Source organism: Mobula birostris, chromosome 18 (assembly GCF_030028105.1).
Source record: "Mobula birostris isolate sMobBir1 chromosome 18, sMobBir1.hap1, whole genome shotgun sequence".
Classification (NCBI taxonomy): domain Eukaryota; kingdom Metazoa; phylum Chordata; class Chondrichthyes; order Myliobatiformes; family Myliobatidae; genus Mobula; species Mobula birostris.
Genome location: NC_092387.1, coordinates 20,113,739 through 20,133,925, shown reverse-complemented (window position 1 = coordinate 20,133,925; position 20,187 = coordinate 20,113,739). Strand labels below are relative to the sequence as shown.

General features: G+C 43.3%; 1 protein-coding gene across 3 annotated transcripts in view; it reads right to left on the bottom strand.

The window, feature by feature from the left end:
* Positions 1 to 19,742, bottom strand: part of alpk3a (alpha-kinase 3a) — a 79,813-nt gene extending 60,071 nt beyond the window's left edge. The window contains exons 1-2 of one of the 3 annotated variants that reach the window (XM_072282341.1): positions 19,408 to 19,742; positions 18,824 to 19,104 (exon numbers count right to left, since the gene is read on the bottom strand). In XM_072282341.1, coding sequence (XP_072138442.1) covers positions 18,824 to 18,960 — 137 coding nt within the window. In that variant the 5' untranslated portion in view covers positions 18,961 to 19,104; positions 19,408 to 19,742. Of the gene's footprint in view, positions 1 to 18,823; positions 19,105 to 19,294; positions 19,387 to 19,407 lie in introns of those variants that run through there. The other 2 variants (XM_072282343.1, XM_072282342.1) reach the window with 2 other exon arrangements.
* Between the last annotated feature and the right edge of the window lie 445 nt (positions 19,743 to 20,187).

The window sequence follows — 20,187 nt, the reverse complement described above, 5'->3', positions numbered from 1 at the left end:
GCTGACATAGCCATGATAGACGACCTTAAGGCACAGGAGCAGAATTAGGCCATTCGGTCCATCAAGTCTGCTCCACCATTTCATCATGGCTGATCCATTTCCCTCTCAACCCCAATCTCCTGCCTTCTCCCCATAACCTTTCATGCCCTGACTAACCAAGAACCTATCAGCCTCCACCTTAAGTGCACCCAATGACCTGGCTTCCACAGCCACCTGTGGCAACAAATTCCACAGAACTCATCACCTTCCAGCTAAAGAAATTCCTCCTCAGCTCTGTTCTAAGTGGACATCCTTCTATTTTGTGCCTGCGCCCTCTGGTCCTAGACTCCACCACAGGAAACATCCTCTTCATATCCACTCAATCTAGGCCTTTCATCATCTGATAGGTTTCAATGAGATCTCCCACCCCCCATTCTTCTAAATTCCAGCAAGTACAGTCCCAGAGCCTTCAACTGCCGCTCACGTTAACCCTTTCATTCCTGGAATCATTCTCCTGAACCTCCTCTGAAACCTCTCCAATGCCAGCACATCCTTTGTTAAATAAGATACCCAAAACTGCTCACAATTCAGATATCAAGAAGCAACTGGGAGCACAAGATCAGCAGAAGCCATAGCGCCATAGCACCATAGAATCTCCTGACTGCAATGCTAAAAACCCACGTACCAGAATTAGCCATGTGTATACTTATCCCGTTACTGTGATGAGAGTCCTTGATGAGGATGGCTTGGACCCAAATGCTGGAGAATCTGAGGCTGGGATTGAAACACAGTTTCATACTGGATCAAGAATCAGAGCACCAAACAAACACTAGACAGATTCACACGTAGGCTTATGATTGAGCACTGTACTTCAGTTCAGGCGCTCCTTAAATGCTCAATCCTTGGCGCCCAAAACATGAATGCCAATTAGCGGGACCGTCCTGAATCTTTAAAGGGGCAGAGCCAGCTATCCACACTCCGGGGAGATAGAGTGTCTGAACCCCAGAAGCTGGCAGGGACGGGTGCATGTCGTAACAGTTCCAGTATAGTTAGAACACTAGCATTTGTCAATAATGTGGAATATTGCCCAAACATATACTGTATACCAAAAACAGGGTAAATCCAATACAACTAATTACCAACCAGTCAGTGTGCCTCCTATCATCACAGAGTGTTGGAAGTGGTTGACAAGAATGCCATAGATCAGAACTTACTCACCAATAACCCATTTTGGATTTCACCACAGTTATTGGTGAGTAAGATCAGATAGCTGAATTCCAGAGGCACAGTGCTGTACCTCACTTTGACCTAATGGCAGCATTTGACCAAGTGTGGGGCCAAGAATCCGAAGCCAAAGAGTATTCAACAAAAGGAACACTCCAATGATTAGAGTCATGCCCAGGAAATGAGAAAATGGTTGTAGTTGTTGGAAGTCAATCAGCCCCAGGATAGCACTGCAGGACTTCTTTAGGAGAGTGTAAAAGACACCAACCATCTCTAGCTGCTTCATCAATGGGCTTCCTTCTACCAAAGGCCAAAAGTGTAGATATTCGCTAATGATGGTGCAACACTCCACTTTGCTCGACTCCTTTAGCAAGTGAAGTAGACCACATTTCATGCTGCGAATCCTGGGCAATCTGCAGGCCTGGCCTGATCATCAAGAAGTAACGTTAGTATCACAAAAGTTCCAGGCCATGGCCATCACCAGCAACAGAATCTAACCCATAAATCTCAGGACTCACCAGCATTACTACTACAAGTCACCTACCACCAACCTGGGGGTTACTGCTGACCAGAAACTCAACTGGACCCACCACATAAATCCTGTGGGTTTATAAACTGCGTCCCTGGTAGAGAGTAACTCACCTTCTGAACTCCAAAGCCTTTCCACCACTTACACAAGGGGACTGGGTGTTACAAAGTGTGGTCGAACTTCAACTGTCGGAGGCAGAACGCTCTGTCCTCAGTAAGGGCCTCACCTTTGTCCCCCTTCGCCCACACCTCAGCGAGTTCCGCGTTCGCCATGATGCGGAACTTTTCCTCCGCCGTCTCCGTCTCCGAGCCTACTTCTTCGGCAAGGACTCTTCCACCCCGACCGATGACCCCTTCTCCCGTCTTCAACCCTCCTCTTCTTCATGGACACCCCGCTCTGGTCTTCTGCCTGCTCTGGATCTCTTTATTGCTAATTGCCAACGGGACATCAACCGTCTCGACTTCACCGCATCTTGTCCCCATTCCAACCTCACTCCTTCCGAACGCTCTGCTCTCCACTCCCTCCGCACTAATCCTAACCTTATTATTAAACCCGCCGATAAGGGGGGTGCTGTTGTAGTCTGGCGTACTGACCTCTACCTTGCCGAGGCACAGCGACAACTCGCGGATACCTCCTCTTATTTACCCCTCGATCGTGACCCCACCAAGGAGCACCAGGCCATTGTCTCCCACACCATCACCGACTTTATCCGCTCAGGGGATCTCCCATCCACTGCTACCAACCTTATAGTTCCCACACCTCGCACTTCCCATTGCTACCTCCTACCCAAGATCCACAAACCTGCCTGTCCTGGCCGACCTATTGTCTCAGCTTGCTCCTGCCCCACCGAACTCATTTCTGCATACCTCGACACGGTTTTATCCCCCCTTGTTCAATCCCTTCCAACCAATGTTCATGACACTTCTCACGCTCTTAAACTTTTCGATGATTTTAAGTTCCCTGGCCCCCACCGCTTTATTTTCACCATGGATGTCCAGTCCCTATATACTTCCATTCCCCATCAGGAAGGTCTCAAAGCTCTACGCTTCTTTTTGGATTCCAGACCTAATCAGTTCCCCTCTACCACCACTCTGCTCCGTCTAGCGGAATTAGTCCTTACTCTTAATAATTTCTCCTTTGGCTCCTCCCACTTCCTTCAAACTAAAGGTGTAGCTATGGGCACCCATATGGGTCCTAACTATGCCTGCCTTTTTGTTGGCTTTGTGGAACAATCTATGTTCCATGCCTATTCTGGTATCTGTCCCCCACTTTTCCTTCGCTACATCGATGACTGCATTGGCGCTGCTTCCTGCACGCATGCAGAACTCGTTGACTTTATTAACTTTGCCTCCAACTTTCACTCTGCCCTCAAGTTTACCTGGTCCATTTCCGACACCTCCCTCCCCTTTCTAGATCTTTCTGTCTCTGTCTCTGGAGACAGCTTATCCACTGATGTCTACTATAAGCCTACTGACTCTCACAGCTATCTGGACTATTCCTCTTCTCACCCTGTCTCTTGCAAAAACGCCATCCCCTTCTCGCAATTCCTCCGTCTCCACCGCATCTGCTCTCAGGATGAGGCTTTTCATTCTAGGACGAGGGAGATGTCTTCCTTTTTTAAAGAAAGGGGCTTCCCTTCCTCCACTATCAACTCTGCTCTTAAACGCATCTCCCCCATTTCACATACATCTGCTCTCACTCCATCCTCCCGCCACACCACTAGGAATAGGGTTCCCCTGGTCCTCACCTACCACCCCACCAGCCTCCGGGTCCAACATATTATTCTTCGTAACTTCCGCCACCTCCAACGGGATCCCACCACTAAGCACATCTTTCCCTCCCCCCCTCTCTGCATTCCGCAGGGATCGCTCCCTACGCAACTCCCTTGTCCATTCGTCCCCCCCATCCCTCCCCAATGATCTCCCTCCTGGCACTTATCTGTGTAAGCGGAACAAGTGCTACACATGCCCTTACACTTCCTCCCTTACCACCATTCAGGGCCCCAAACAGTCCTTCCAGGTGAGGCGACACTTCACCTGTGAGTCAACTGGGGTGATATACTGCGTCCGGTGCTCCCGATGTGGCCTTTTATATATTGGCGAGACCCGACGCAGACTGGGAGACCGCTTTGCTGAACATCTACGCTCTGTCCGCCAGAGAAAGCAGGATCTCCCAGTGGCCACACATTTTAATTCCACATCCCATTCCCATTCTGACATGTCTATCCACGGCCTCCTCTACTGTAAAGATGAAACCACACTCAGGTTGGAGCAACAACACCTTATATTCCGTCTGGGTAGCCTCCAACCTGATGGCATGAACATCGACTTCTCTAACTTCCGCTGATGCCCCACCTCCCCCTCGTACCCCATCTGTTACTTATTTTTATACACACATTCTTTCCCTCACTCTCCTTTTTCTCCCTCTGTCCCTCTGAATATACCTCTTGCCCATCCTCTGGGTTCCCCCCCCCAGTCTTTCTTCCCGGACCTCCTGTCCCATGATCCTGTCGTATCCCTTTTGCCTATCACCTGTCCAGCTCTTGGCTCCATCCCTCCCCCTCCTGTCTTCTCCTATCATTTTGGATCTCCCCCTCCCCCTCCAACTTTCAAATCCCTTACTCACTCTTCCTTCAGTTAGTCCTGACGAAGGGTCTCGGCCTGAAACGTCGACTGCACCTCTTCCTAGAGATGCTGCCTGGCCCACTGCATTCACCAGCAACTTTGATGTGTGTTACAAAGTGTGTTGCTTTAATAATTGATACTAAGTATGCTTCTAGTAAAACAACCCTCTCTTGATTAAGTGTTGTTGATATGGCTTCTTCCTGAAAAATGCTGTTACAAGTCGACCTTCAATTCGTTCTTGAATACATTATCTGTATTTTCCATGAGGAATCATGATCCCTTCTTGCTTTCAGCTCCTTAGACCAGCCATTATTGGATCTAGGAGAACATTCCTGACGTGGAAATACTGTCTAGGTACTCAATTCAGTCTTAAACTCAACTGAGGTTAGTTCAGTCTTCATATCTGTAGCATTTGGTAGGGATTGGGGGCTTCTCAATTAGTAGTAAACCATTGCTGGAGACATACTGACCGATCTGTTGATAGGACAAGCAGCCACAGCACTGCCACTGATATTGAGCTGAGTCCACTCGTCAACATGGGTCTTTCCTAATTGGCACATTTCAGAGCCACCTCATATAGCGTGGTCACCTTATGAGTAGTTATACACTACATCTCAAAGAACTACATTTGCCAAATAGTACCCCTTCAAAATTACATCACACAGTATCTGATATATCAGGTTTTTAACCGTCAGACAGCACAACGACTTCCCCCTACTGAGTGACCTGATGTTTTATCCAACCAGTTACTCTAGATTTGTTTCATCCCGCTAAATCTCAGTTCCAATCCATTTAACCTTATTTTCAGTTTAACCCACTTGAATTGCAGTCACATCACAAGCAAGAGAAAATCTGCAGATGTTGGAAATCCCAGCAGCACACACAAGATGCTGGAGCAACTCAGCAGGCCAGGCAGCATCTACAGAAGAGTAAACAGTCGATGTTTCAGACCGAGACCCTTCATCAGGACTGGAGAAAAAAAGATGAGAAATCAGAGTAAGAAAGTGGGGGGGAGGGGAAGAAGAAACACAAGGCGATAGGTGAAACTGGGGGTGGGGAGGTGTGAAGAGCTGGGAAGTTGATTGGTAAAAGAGATACAGGCCTGGAGAAGGGGGAATCTGATAGAAGAGGACGGAAGACTATGGAAGAAAGAAAAGGGGGGAGGAGCACCAGAGGGAAGTGATGGGCAGGTGAGGAGATAAAGTGAGAGAGAGAAATGGGATTGGGGAATGGTGAAGGGGAAGGGGTGCATTTCCAGAAGTTTGAGAAGTCAATGTTCATGCCATCAGGTTGGAGGCTACCCATTCAGAATACAAGGTGTTGCTCTTCCAACCTGAGTGTGGCCTCATGGCGACAGCAGAGGAAGCCATGGACTGACATGTTGGAATAGGAAGTGGAATTACAATGGGTAACCACTGGGAGATCCCGCTTTTACTGGTGGATGGAGCGTGGGTAAAATTTGTCCAATAGTTGTGTCTGCATCTTTCAGGTGCTTCCTTTCATTCCAGAATATATTGCAGATGGAAACATTCTGCTTGCCCTTGCTAAGCCCTATCATTCTAATCAGTTCATCTACTTCCTGGATGCTATCTCTAATAGCAGATTAATTAATCAAACGCTGCAGAATCTGTAATGCAGAGTACCACCTGTTTCATTGGGAACACAGACAGAGATTATTTATATAGTAAATACAAAACAAGGTCACACTTGAATTTTCACCTTCAGTGCCAAAGGGTATCCCTTACCCACAGATAATAATTTCCAATCACCTGCCAACTGGTAGACTTCCTTGAGCTATTTACAATTATTTTTCCTGATTGGGAGATCACTGTCAGTGCACATCCTCCTCGATGGAAAGGTGATAAAGGGTCTCAGCCCGAAACATCAACTGCTTATTCCTTTCCTTAGAGGCTGCTTGATCTGCTAAGTTCTTCCAGCATTTTGTATGTGTTACTGGGGATTTCCAACATCTGCGGAATCTCTTGTGTTTAACATCTCACTGACAATCAACACGCCTCAAGGATGCGTGCTTAGCCAACTGCTCTGCTCTCTCTACACTTATGACTGGGTGGCTAGGCACGACCCAAATGACATCAATAAATCTGCTGCTGTTGATGATAGAAAATCTTAGGTAGCGACGAGAAGGTGAACCGAGGGAGGCAGATCCAGTGGTCAAGTGATGTCACAGCCTTGCACTCACTGTGACCAAGGCCAAGGATGTGACAGTGGACTGCAGGAAGGGAAAGTCAGAAGAGCATGCATCAACTCTCACTGAGTGATCGGCAGTGGATAGGGTGAGCAGCTTCCAGTTGCTGGGTGTCAACATCTCAGAGGATCTAACTGGGCCCAACATATTGATGCAATCCTGAAGAAGGCACACCAGTGGCTATACTTCATTAGGAGTCGGTGAAAATTTAGTCACCAAAGATTCTAGCAAATGTATACAGAAATACAGTGGCATTTGATAGGTTGCAGTACTGCCTGGGATGGAAGCTCCAATGCTCAGGATCAAAAGAGGCTGCAGGAGTTTGTAGATTCAGCCAGCTCCAGCATGGACACACGTCTCCCCACCATCGAGGACATCTTCAAAAGGTAATGCCTACAGAAGGCAGCATCCATCATTCCAGACCCTCAACATTCGGAATATGCCTCCTTCTCATTACTCCCATTGCGAAGGAGGTACAGCAGCCTGAAGATCCACACTCAGCGTTTTAGGCCATCAGATTTCTGAATGGTCTATGAACACGGCCTCACCATTCCTCTTTCATATTTGATTATTATTTGATTATTTTTACTGTGATTATATCACTTGGTGGCAGGGTGGAGATACATCTCTACCAAAGGAACTGTAAGGTGCTCCTTCTTTCTGCTCGCCTGCAGGTCACCCTTGGGCAAGGTGTAATAACACCTGCTTAGCCCCACCCCGATCAGTGTCACGTGAAACCACGGGAGCAGGTGGTGGATGGTCGTATGAGCAGCTGGTGCACATCACAAGTCCTGGTTATGCAACTACTGCAGCCAGGCAGACAATATTGATAATGGCTGAGGTCACCTGTCTTATAAGACACTTCCCAGAAGAAGACAATGGCAAATCACTTCTGTAGAAAAATTTGCCAAGAACAATCATGGTCATAGACTATGATCGCCCACGTCATATGACACAGCACATAATGAATAAATGTGTTATACTGTTGTCACAAAACAACAAGCTTCACCGCATTTGCCAGGATAATCAAGGACACAACCCATCCAGCCAACACACTTTTTGTCCCTCTCCCTCCGGGAGAAGGCTCAGGAGCTTGAAGACTCGTACGGCCAGACTTGGGAACAGCTTCTTTCCAACTGTGATAAGACTGCTGAACGGATCCCGACCCGGATCTGGGCCGTACCCTCCAAATATCCGGACCTGCCTCTCGGTTTTTTTGCACTACCTTACTTTCCAATTTTCTATTTTCTATTTATGATTTATAATTTAATTTTTTAATATTTACCAATTTTTACTATTTAATATTTGTAATCCAGGGAGCAGGAAGCACAGAAACAAATATCGCTGTGATGATTGTACGTTCTAGTATCAATTGTTTGGCAACAATAAAGTATAAAGTATAAATTCTAAGTATCTGTCAGTGATAGTAAACTGATCCTGAATCTGCTTTACTTGTTTAAGGAATACACACGATACACACAGCTGCACATCAGAACAGAGTAATACACCACATATTGTTTGTACATCAATGAATATGAATCATTCAATTACATGGCCACGTGAATCTAACAGCATGGATCCACTTGCAGGACTGCTCAACTATGGTGGGGAGGGAATAGGACATTATGCTGATGAGGTTTGAGAAGGTAAGATGGTTGGATCTCATGCAGACTCTTTAATAAAAAATTTGATACTATTGGGCCGAGTGACTTGTTTCAGCACTGTAATGGAATCATGGGAAAATCAATTTCCTATTTCACACCAGATAATTCATAGCCAGGAGATCTTACAAAGACGTTACACCATTGCACAAGACGTGCCAAAGGCGAAATAGAAAACTAAAGCTTCAACTTAATGATCTTTACCCGCACACTGGGGTTTGGTCTGTTTTTAAATTGGGTTATTGGGATTTCTTGCTTTCTGCCTGGCTGTAAGCAACCAATGACAGTTTAAAAATTTAGTCAGTGAGAACTTGTAAAAGCTGAATATATTAGTTAATACTCCGGAAGAAATAAATGGAATACTCTGATATAAATAAATGAATAAAACAGAGACAGATTTTTAGAAAGAGTTACTAAAAAGCAATTTGTGAAACACCACATAAAATTGCAATCATACTTGTAGTAAACTTTCAGGAAATATAAATAGTACCAGGTTTTTAATTACTATCAGGTATCAAAAGGCAAAAGAAAAATACAATTAGTTTAGAAAGGTAAATTGGAGGAAATATTTTCACACATAATGTTATTAAACTATAAAATGGGGACACCTTTTTTTCCATTATTAGGGAGAGGGAGAGACAGTCTGTGTTATGTCAAACTACTGAGTAGTCTTTGGGGTACTGCAAGTCTGTGTCTTTGTGTTACTTTAATGCACGCTTGAGTGCTCGGTGGAGGGCACCGATGCTTCTTTTGCTGGTGAGGGAGGGGGGAATCAATGCTTTGCCGCTGCTTATGCGTGGGAGGGGGGAGCTGGGGTGGGCTTTGGGGTTCTCACATTTAACTGTCATTCATTCTTTGGGGCATTCCGTTTTCCTGGATGTTTGCAAAGGAAAAGAACTTTGTATATTGTATACATTTCTCTGACATTAAATGTGCCTTTGAAAACTTTGAATTGTTTTGTAATAGGTGTCTTTTGGTGAATTTGTTATAACTGTAAAGGTAAGTAGGAGCATATAAAAGGGTGTGGATCAAAGAGAAGGATCAAGTATCAGTATAAGTAGAGTTAAAACAGCAGCTACAACAATAGACACCAAAGGACATTCTGTATTGAGAATCCAATGAGGCTACTAGGGCAATATTTCCTTTAAAGGTTCCAAATTCTTCTTATTGCTCATTCAACTCAGTTCTGCATTTAACAGCCATGTTTATATATTACAACATGCTTGTAATGTTGCAGATAACCATACAGAATCACCTTTCATCTATTATACTTGGACTGGTCTACAATGTTTGACCACGATAAACTTTTCACTGTTTTACTTGAATACAGAAACTATGAAAGTACTGTACTTATCAGCATAGTAAATATCAGAGAGGAAACATAATTTTTTTCATTATCAGTATTTGTGGTTAAGATTCACATAAAGAGTAATGGGATTCTATCTCTATCACTCCCTGTGCAGAGATAAGCAGAGATAAAATTGGTAAGATGAGAGAACGAGAGAGTTTTGCTAAGATTGGTAAGAATCGGATGATGTGAAATTGTAAGGAAATACACAGAGTTTATATTTTATGATGTTACATCTACAAACGTTTGTAGATTTCATACAGAATATTTCAGCAAAACTCTCATATTTTGCCTTGAGCTAAAGTAGACAAATTGGATAGGGACCGTAGTTTCTCCCTGCACACTCTAGACCACTAGTCAGATTGTAACACACATTATTTACACCCTCTTACACCCTTTGGGCTTCAGCAGGTCAACAAGATCAGTCAGATATCAGCCACAAAATCTTGGTTGACTGTCAGACACCAGTCAACTGCAGTATGTCAAGGCCAAGAATAATGTGGAGAAGGCACTTACCATAATGAAGAGTTTAGAGAGACTGTGATTTTTCTCCTTATGAGGAAGTTTAAGAGATGAAGCCAAAATTATTAAGAGATTCTGGAGATTAAAAAATGCATCCATTTGTCCATGGGCAGGGGTTAGTAAGTGGAGAATACAGATTTTGGATGCCAAGATGAATAGGCAGAGAAATACAAAGAAAGAGCACAAACAAACCTTTCAGCCCACAAAGTTTGCCAACATCAACCACTCATTTACAATAGTCCTACGTTAATTCCCTTTTTAGTTCTTCCCACACCCTCATCAGCTCCACCCAGATTCTACCATGCACGTGCACTAGGGGCAATTAGTTGTCAAATTAGATTACTAACCTGCACGTTTTTGGGATATGGGAGGAAACTGCAGCACAAGGGGAAATCCTATTAGCAGAATATGCAAACTCCAGACAGACGGTACCCGAGATCGGGTCAGACCTGGGTCTTTGGTGCTATCAGCCTGCAGCTCTTGAGCTGTTATAATCTGAAATGTACTTTCAAGAGATTCTTATAAAGTGCTGCTGGCTGCATCCTGCCCTGTCATCTCCCTGTTGCCTCTCTGAACCCTAGGGGTAAATTTTAACATCTGATGTCCCCACTACGCAAACAGGTATCTGATCAATTAGCCAATTAGACCATCTGCTATTGGTGGTGGAGATGGCAGTTGGGATGTGGGGCGGGTGTACAAAGAGTTGTAATTAACAGACTACAAAACTTCAAATGAATTCCTATAAAAATGATGATTAAAGGGACTAATCTAAGATTAGTGTGGACCCAACAGGGTGAGAGACCTGTTTCTGTGCTGCATATCTCCAGGACTCTATTGTTAAGCTCGGAAGATCACCTTTTAATCAACTGCTGACTCCCTCTCTGCAACCTTCACCCCAATGAACACGTGACAAGTTCGGTGGATTCACTCCAATCATTGCTGCTCAGGAAACGCAATCCTTCAGACCCATCGCATGGGAATGTCCAATAAAAGTGTGTGCCCTCAGACTGAGTCAGCATCGAATACTACGACCATAAGATATAGGAGCAGAATTAGGCCATTTGGCCCATCGAGTTCTCTCTGCCATTTCATCATGGCTGATCCAATTCCCTCTCAGCCCCAATCCCCTGCCTTCTCACTGTATCCTGTCATGCCCTGAGACTAATCAAGAATCTATTAACCTCTGTCTTAAATATACCCAATGGCATGGCCTCCATAGCCGCCTGTGGCAACGAATTCCACTGATTACCTCTCTCCGACTAAAGAAATTCCTCCTCATCTCCATTCTAAATGGATATCTCTCTACTCTGAGGCTGTGTTCTCTGGTCTTAAGACTCCCCCCACCATAGGAAATACCTTCTCCACATCCACTCTATTGAGGCCTTTCAACATTCAATAGGTTTCAATGAGACCGCCCTCATTCTTCTGAATTCCAGCAAGTACAGGCCCAGAGCCATCAAACACTCCTCCTATGATATGCCGTTCAAACCTGGAATCATTTTTGGGAACCTCCTTTGAACCCTTCCAATGTCAGCACATTGTTTCTTAGACAAGGAGCCCAAAACTGCTCACAGTACTCCAAGTGAGGCCTCATGCATACCTTATAAAGCCTCAACATTACATACTTGCTTTTATATTTCAGTCCTCTTGAAATGAATGCTAACATCACATTTGTCTTCCTCACCACAGACTCAACCTGCAAATCCTGCACAACGACTCCCAAGTCCTTTTGCACCTCAGATTTTTTAACTTTCTCACTACTTAGAAAATAGTCTATGCTTCTATTTCTTCTACAAAGTACATTAACATACACCTCTTGACACTGCATTCCATCTGCCACTTCTTTACCCATTCACCTAATCTAAGTCCTTCTGTATCCTTTCTGATTCCTCAACACCACCTGCCCCTCTGCTATCTTCGTATCATCCACAAACTTCGCCACAAAGCGAACAATTTCATCATTTAAATCACTGACATATAACACTGAAAGAAGCAGTCCCAACACAGACCCCTGTGGAATACCACTACTTACCAGCAGCTAACCAAAAAAGGCTCTCTTTATTCCCACTCTTTGCTTCCTGCCAGTCAACCACTGCTTGAACTCCATGCTCGATCTTTCCTATAACGACACAGGCTCTTAACTCATTAAGCAGCCTCATTTGTGGCACCTTGTCCGAGGCCTTCTAAAGATCCAAGTACACAACATCCACCGATTCTCTCTTGTCTGTCCTGTTTGTTATTTTTTCAAGGAGTTCCAACAGATTTTGTCAGACAAGATTTTCCCTTAAGAAAACCATTCTGACTTTGGCCTATTTTATCATGTGCCTCCAAGTACCCTGAAACCACATCCTTAGCAACTGACTCCCATATTTTCCCAACCACTGAGGTCAGCGTAACTCATCTATAAATTCCTTTCTTCTGCCTCTCTCCCTTCCTGAAGAGTGGAGTGACATTTGCAATTTTCCATTCCTCCAGAATCCATTGATTCTTGAAAAATACACTGGACAGCAAATATTTTTAAAAGTGTTGCTTCCTCAGAATTCATTTGTGATTATAATAGACCACCTGAAGCTGAGTACAAATATAAGTCCAAACTAATTGCATCACATAGAAATTTGGAAAAACAAGAAAGTAACTTTTATTCAATAAAGTGCATTTAATTACATAACAGTGTAGACACTTTGCAATAGTTCAATTGAACTAAAAATGTTTTTTACTCAGTGGCTGAGGCTTCTCGCTTAAGTATCCAACAATAATCAGCCCGCATTGATGGATTCCAGTTACCCTGGTATCGTTTCTCCATGATGGCAATGTTCTGGTGAAATCTCTCAGCATGCTTATTACTGACAGTGACAAGATTTGCAGGGAAGAAGTCTAAATGGGAATGCAGAAAATGTATCTTTAGTGACATGTTGCACTTCATGGTTTTGTATGCTTGAAGCATGTTGTCAACCAGCTGCACATAGTTTGATGCTCTGTTGTTGCCAAGAAAAGTTTAAATAACATCCTTGAATGCCTTCCATGTGATTTTCTCCAGTCCCACTAGAAATTTTTCGAACTGCCTCTCATTGATGACCTCCTTGATTTGTGGACCAACAAAAATGTCTTCCTGAATCTTGGCAGCAGTTAATTCTGGGACACATCTGTCACAAATATGTAAATCCTTCATCTTTCTTCTTCATCACATTCACAAAACCCTTCAAAAGCCCCAGTTTTACATGAAGAGGAGAGAAAAATATCTTTGTTGGGTCCACAAATAGCTTATCTGCCACACTTTTCCACCCTGGAACCAATTGTTTACGGAGTGGCCAACCATTTTTAATGTAATGAGATCCTGTCCCATTCACAAATGTAACAACAGCCCTCGGTGAATCTGAGCTGCATTCCTCGTAGCAGCACCACCACTTTCAGATCACCACAGATGTTCCAGTTGTAGTTGCTGTACTGGATGTATTTCAACAAGACTGCCAAATTTCGGTAGTTCTCTTTCATATGCCTGGACAAGATAGAAAACCTTTTAACTTACATTGTGGGCAATATTTCAATTGACTTGTATTACAAATTGATATAACAAATATAGGCAATTCCAAAAAAAAAAGTGGTGTGTGATGGGGACTTTTCATGGTGATTTTCATGATTAGCAGTCCAAAATCCTTAAGATATACCCAAAAATATACAGCAGCAAATTCTTTGTTGTCCAATGCCATTATTAATGTTCCACAATCTCTTCAGCCACTTCTTTCAGAACCCTGGGGTAGATAACACAGCTGACTAAACGACCTTCAGACCTTACACAAGGAATTCTGCAGATGCTGGAAATTCAAGCAACACACATCAAAGTTGCTGGTGAACACAGCAGGCCAGGCAGCATCTCTAGGAAGAGGTACAGTCGACGTTTCGGGCCAACTCTTCCTAGAGATGCTGCCTGGCCTGCTGCGTTCACCAGCAACTTTGATGTGTGTAGCTTGGACCTTCAGACCTTTCTGTTTCCAAAGCACCTTCTCCCGAGTAATGGAAGCTTCACTCACTTCCACCCCGACACTCTTAAACTAGTGTTTTCCACAGTGAAGATTGATGCAAAATACATATTCAGTTCGTCTGCCATTTCCTTGTCCTCTATCACGACCTCTCCAGCATCATTTTCCAGTGGTCTGACATCTACTCTCACCTTTCTTTTACACTTAATATATGTGAAGAAATATTTTTGGTGTCCTCCTTAATATCTTCGGCTAGCTTACTTTTGTATTCCATTTTTTCCTTCTTTATTACTTTTTTCATTGTCTTCTGTTGGTTTTTAAAAGCTTTTCAACCCTGGAACTTTCCAATAAATTTTGCTTTATTTTTGCTCTCCTTGGCTTATACGTTGGCTTTGACTTCCCTTGTCAGCCACAGTTACATCATCCTGCCTTCAGAATATTCGTCTTCCTTGGGATGTATCTATCATGCACCTCCCAAATTGCTCCCAGAAACTCCAGCCATTGCTGCTCTCTTGTCATCATTGCTAGTGTTTCTTTCCAATCAATTTTGGCCAGTTCCTCTCTCATGCTTCTGTGATTCACTTTACTCCACTGTAATACTGATACATCTGACTAGCTTGTCCTTCTCAAATTGCAGGGTGAATTCTATCATATTATTCATATGGTTTCTGAAGGGTTCCTTTTACTTAAGCTCTCTAATCAATTCCAGTTCATTGCACAACACTCAATCTAGAATTGCTGATCCCCTGGTGTGCTCTATCACCAGCTGCTCTAAAAAGCCATAGACATTTTATAAATTCCTCTCTTGTGATCCAGCACCAACCTGAATTTCCCAATCTACAATACTGACGATCGTAACATTGCCTTTTTGACATGCATTTCCTAACTCCCATTGTAATTTGTAGACCATATCTTTGCTACTGTTCAGTGTCTGTAAATAACTCCCATCGAGGTCTTGTTACCCCAGAAGCTTCTTTGCTCTACCCACAATGATTCTACACCTTCCAACCCTATATCATCTTTTTCTAATGCTTTTGATTTCATTTTTTTAAATCACCCTTTCCACAAACCTGTCTGTTCTTTCGATACAGTGTGTATCTTTGGATATTAAGCTCCCAGCTATAATCTTTTGAGGGAAGCTGTTATGTTTGCTTTCTCAAGATATTTGAGAATATGTTTCCTGTGACAGGAAACAAAGTGACGTAGATGGAGTCAAGATAATGTTTCACTGAATGGAAAAATTTCATCCCATCTCGCAACTCCAATAAATCTGTTTCTTTTTAAGGCCACAAAGTCTATGCAAACCCGGATCTAGGTTTACTCATTATTTGTTTTGGAAGTTTTGTAATTGGAACAGGCTTGTCAATTTCAAAGATGCTAAATCAGTCAGCAGATACACTCAGTGGCCATTTTATTAAGCACATGTGTACACTGCTCGCTAATTAAATATCATGTGGCAACAACTCAATGCGTGAAAGCATGCAGACATGGTCAAGCAGTTCACAGAAACACAGAAAGTAGCTGGAGGAGTAGGCCATTCAGCCCTTCGAGCCTGCACCACCATTCAGTATGATCATAGCTGATCATCCAACTCAGAACCCTGTACCTGCTTTCTCTCTATATCCCCGATCCCGTTAGCCACAAGGGCCATACCTAACTCCCTCTTAAATATAGCCAATGAACTGGCCTCAACTGTTTCCTGTGGCAGAGAATTCCACAGATTCACCACTCTCTGTGTGAAGAAGTTTTTTCCTCATCTCGGTCCTAAAAGGCTTCCCCTATATCCTTAAACTGTGACCCCTCATTCTGGACTTCCACAACATCGGGAACAATCTTCCTGCATCTAGCCTGTCCAATCCCTTTAGAATTTTATACGTTTCAATAAGATCCCCCCATCAATCTTCTAAATTCCAGCGAGTATAAGCCTAGTTGATCCTGTCTTTCTTCATATGAAAGTTCAGATGTTGTTCAGATCAATGGGGAAGAAATGTGATCTTTTAAGATAATTTAGACAACCATTGATAATTGTTGGTACTAGCTGGGGAGATTGAGTATCTCATAAAATGCTGATCTGGGATTTTCACGCACAAGTCTCTAGAAGTTACAGAGAATGGTGTGAAAAACAAAAAAACATCAAGGAAGCGGTGGTTCTGTGGGTGATAGCACCTTGTTAATGAGAAGGTCCATGGCCAGACCGGTTCAAGACAGGAAGGTGGCAGTAACTCAAATAACCACACATTACAGCAGTGGTGTGCAGAACAGCATCTCTGAATGCACAACGTGTCCAACCTTGAAGTGGATGGGCCACAGCAGCAGAGGATCACAAACACAGAGTGGCCACTGCGTGTAGAATGAGAAGCAGGGGCAGTCATTCTGCCGCTCGTTCTGAGCTTGTTCTACTGGTTAGTGGAACCATGGCTGATCTGGTTCTCATTTCAGTTCCACATCCAATCTTCTCACTGAGACATTTCACCACTTTGCTCATCAAAAATCTTATCACATTACAACTCAGTTCCATTGGCCTTAGTACCAAAACACGTTCACCATCTCTTGAGAAGAAAAGTTTTGCAATCTGTCTTAAGGGTGACCCCTTTACTTTTAATTAGTTATCTCCAACTGTACATTGCACCACCTTCTCAAGACCCTTCAAGCATTTATGCATTTCCATTGAGTCACCTCTCATATTTTGAAATGCCAACAGATGCAAGCTTACCTGACCAACGTTTCCTCAGAAAGCAACCAGGGATTACTCCAGAGCAGGGTGTTCCCAACCTGGGGACCATGGACCCTTTTGTTAATAGTAGGGGTCCATGGCATAAAAAAGGCTGGAAACCGATTCTCTAGACCGGTGCAGCATTGGAAACAGAATCTTCAGCTCATCAGGTCCATGCTGATCATCAACCACTCACTTACACTAATTCCATTTCATTCTCTGCACATTCCCATCAACTCCCTCCAGATCCTACCCCACACCCACACACAAGGGAGCAATTTACAACGGCCAATTAACCCATCAAAATGCACATCACAGCGATATGGTAAGAAACCAGACTACCCTGAGGAAACCCATATAGTAACAAGGAGATCTTGCATATTCCACACAAACAGGCAGCTCTTAAGGTCAAGATCGACAGAAGCTCTACCACCATGCCACAATGCCATACTTTAAAAGTATATGGCTAGAAAAGGCTTAAAGGGGTTTGGGCCAAATACAGGCAAATGGGACTAGCTTAGACAGGAACCTTGGTTAGCATGGACCAGTTGTGTCAAAGGGACCATTTCTGTGTTGTGTTGCACTAGTAAATCATTCCTTAGCCAACTCCAATACTTCACCTCTTTCCTTACACATAGTACTCCAGATATGGCCTCACCAATATCCTTTTAACACTGAAGCAGAATATTGTTCCTTTGTATTCAGCGCCATTAACAAAAAATATTAATCTGTTAGCCTTCAAATCTCTTGCTGCACCAGCATCCTAGTCTTTTGTAAACTGAGCACCAGCGTGCCCAAATCTTTCTACATCTCAGATCTCTACTCTTCCACCATTGAGATATTATGCTTAATTTTTTTATACTTCTGCCAAAGTGAACAATTCCACATTTTCCTATTTTCTACCCCATCCACCTGATCTTTGCCTGCTCACTCAATATATCTGCAGCACTGTGTGCACAAGAGTAAGGCACCAAACTCTCACAGTTGCTCTGCCATTCAGTAAGATCATGGCTGTTCAAATCCTGACTCAGCGTCACTTTTCCACTCTCCCCCATCCCCGACTCCCCTGTAGTTTCAAAGTCAGTCAAACTTGCCCTTTAATGTTTTCAATGAGCCCACCTATACTCTTGAGGTAGAGAATTCCAAAGCCTCGCAGGCCTCTTACCATGCTGTATCTCGAACAGAAGTAAACTGAATTGTAAAAAATCTCAGCACAACATGTCATACTTTGCCACCCAGACAAAGACCACTTGTTCCCTATATTTTGGGTTAGCCAGCCAGTCTTCTATCAACACCAAAATGTCACCTCCTGAGCCGTGAACTTTAATTATTGGCATGACTCTATACTGATGTTTCTAAATGTTCCCACAGCACGTGTTTCTTTATCAACGAACTCTAATAAATGTGCTAAATATGATTTTCCATACATAAAAGTATATCAAGTTTGTCAAATATTCTATTTTTAAGTACTTGCTACAACATCATTAACAAAAACTTACAACATTTTCTCTATGACGGATATTAAGCTGTCTCCTTCCTTCTCTGATTAATGCATCTATAACAGAATCTGGCCCTTCATGTGCTAAACTAGGCAGCAAGGTTGAAGCATGCTTGGTACACTAGAATATATATAAGTTACAATATTATAGTCTTAGAGCTATACAACATGAAGAAAGACACTTCAGCCCAACTCATGAGTGCTGGCCAAGTTGCCTATTTGAGCTAGTGCCATTTCCCTGTATTTGGCTCATATCCCTCACTAAATCCTTCCTATCAGTGGAACTGCCCCAAAGCCTTTTAAATGTTGTAATTGTACCCAGCTCTACAACCTCCATATAACCCACCACCACCCTGTGTGGAAAAAGTGGCCTCCAACTCCCCTTTCCCTTAGCACTTTAAACATATTCCTGTATTAAATTAGCAAAACAAATGGCAATGGCCTGGTAATGTGAAATATATATGGGGCACAAGGGGGCTAAATAGCCCTACACCTGTTCCCAAATTCCTGAAGCCAAATGGAAGCCATTGCTTGCATCTCACCTGTTCTCGGGCCGCACATTCAGAAAGTAATTGCGGCTGGACTCTCCGCGGACGGGCGGTACATCTTCCTCGTTGTTGTCGAACGAAGGGTAACGACCGTTCGCTGAATAAGATCGGACAACCCGTTTCGAACTCATCCTTTGCAAATGGTGCTCTCAGAATAACGTAGACCCGCTCAAAAGCTCCGCCGCCAAAGATCCCTGATTCCAGACTCCTTGGAATTTTAATCCAACGAATAAAATCAACCTCAAATCCTCTCGGTTTTATGTGAAGCTCAGCAGCTATTGGGAAATTTTACAGCAGTTTAATGTTAATGCACTTGAAAACTTTTTTTAAAGTTTTCTAATGTACAATGTTTGTTGTGCATTCGCCTAACACTGGTAATGTAATCTTTTTTCTTACATTTCTCATATTTCGTACAATGCAATTACAATAAAGATTTTAAAACTTACAAATTGAAATGAAACATACCGACAGTATAGAAGTTTTAACAGTGCTGATGTCCGAGTTTAAAAATAGACCAGAACAGCTTCATGCAATAGCTTGCAATGAATTCATTCAGCTCCAGAAGAGACGCAACTTACCGGCACTAAATTGGTGTTTTACAACGGATCCGCGGCCAAAATGTGTCTAATATCGGAAATAATGACTCTTATAAAATGGAAACTACTTCTGTACTTACTACTCTGCCTCCTCGGAGATTTGTCTTGAAGCCCTGTCCAAGAGATTGCACCTGTCAATCAACTCCCCTCCCTTCCCCAGGACTATTTAAGGAACGGTGTAGTCTGCAAATTCGAATGGCACTTTCCAAAAGTTTGTTTTCTGTTTTCAAAAACTTCGTCAAAACAATCAACACGCGCAATGCGAAAATAATATTAGATAGAGATTGCTGGACAAGTAACTTTGGGGGGGGGGGAAGTGTTGCTAACTGCTGTTTAGTCTTTGCATAGTATTTGCTATTATGTTAGCATTGAGCCGTGCCCCGTGTTGTGCGTTGAGCCTGGGTGTCTGAGTCACCAGACCAGGCTGGGCAAGTTTGACCATGAGTGCAAGAGGCGATAAACTCAGCCGGAGCCGTCAATCAACAGATTCGGGCTAATCCTGCTGGTGGGCTGGAAAGAAACAAGCAAAGACAGTAAACACGCTTCACCGGACAGTAGTAGGCGGTTTAACTGGAGAATGCGAGTGAGATTGGTACAATACGGAAAACGTTTAATGGTAATAGAATGAGTTGGCCATTTGGTCCATCTAGCTGTTCTGTCATTCATCAGGATTGTGGTTAATCTCTTACCTCAGCAATATTCCACATTCCTGGATTCCCTATGCAGAAACACATAGATCTCCCTTTCACTGAAGTTCCTCAG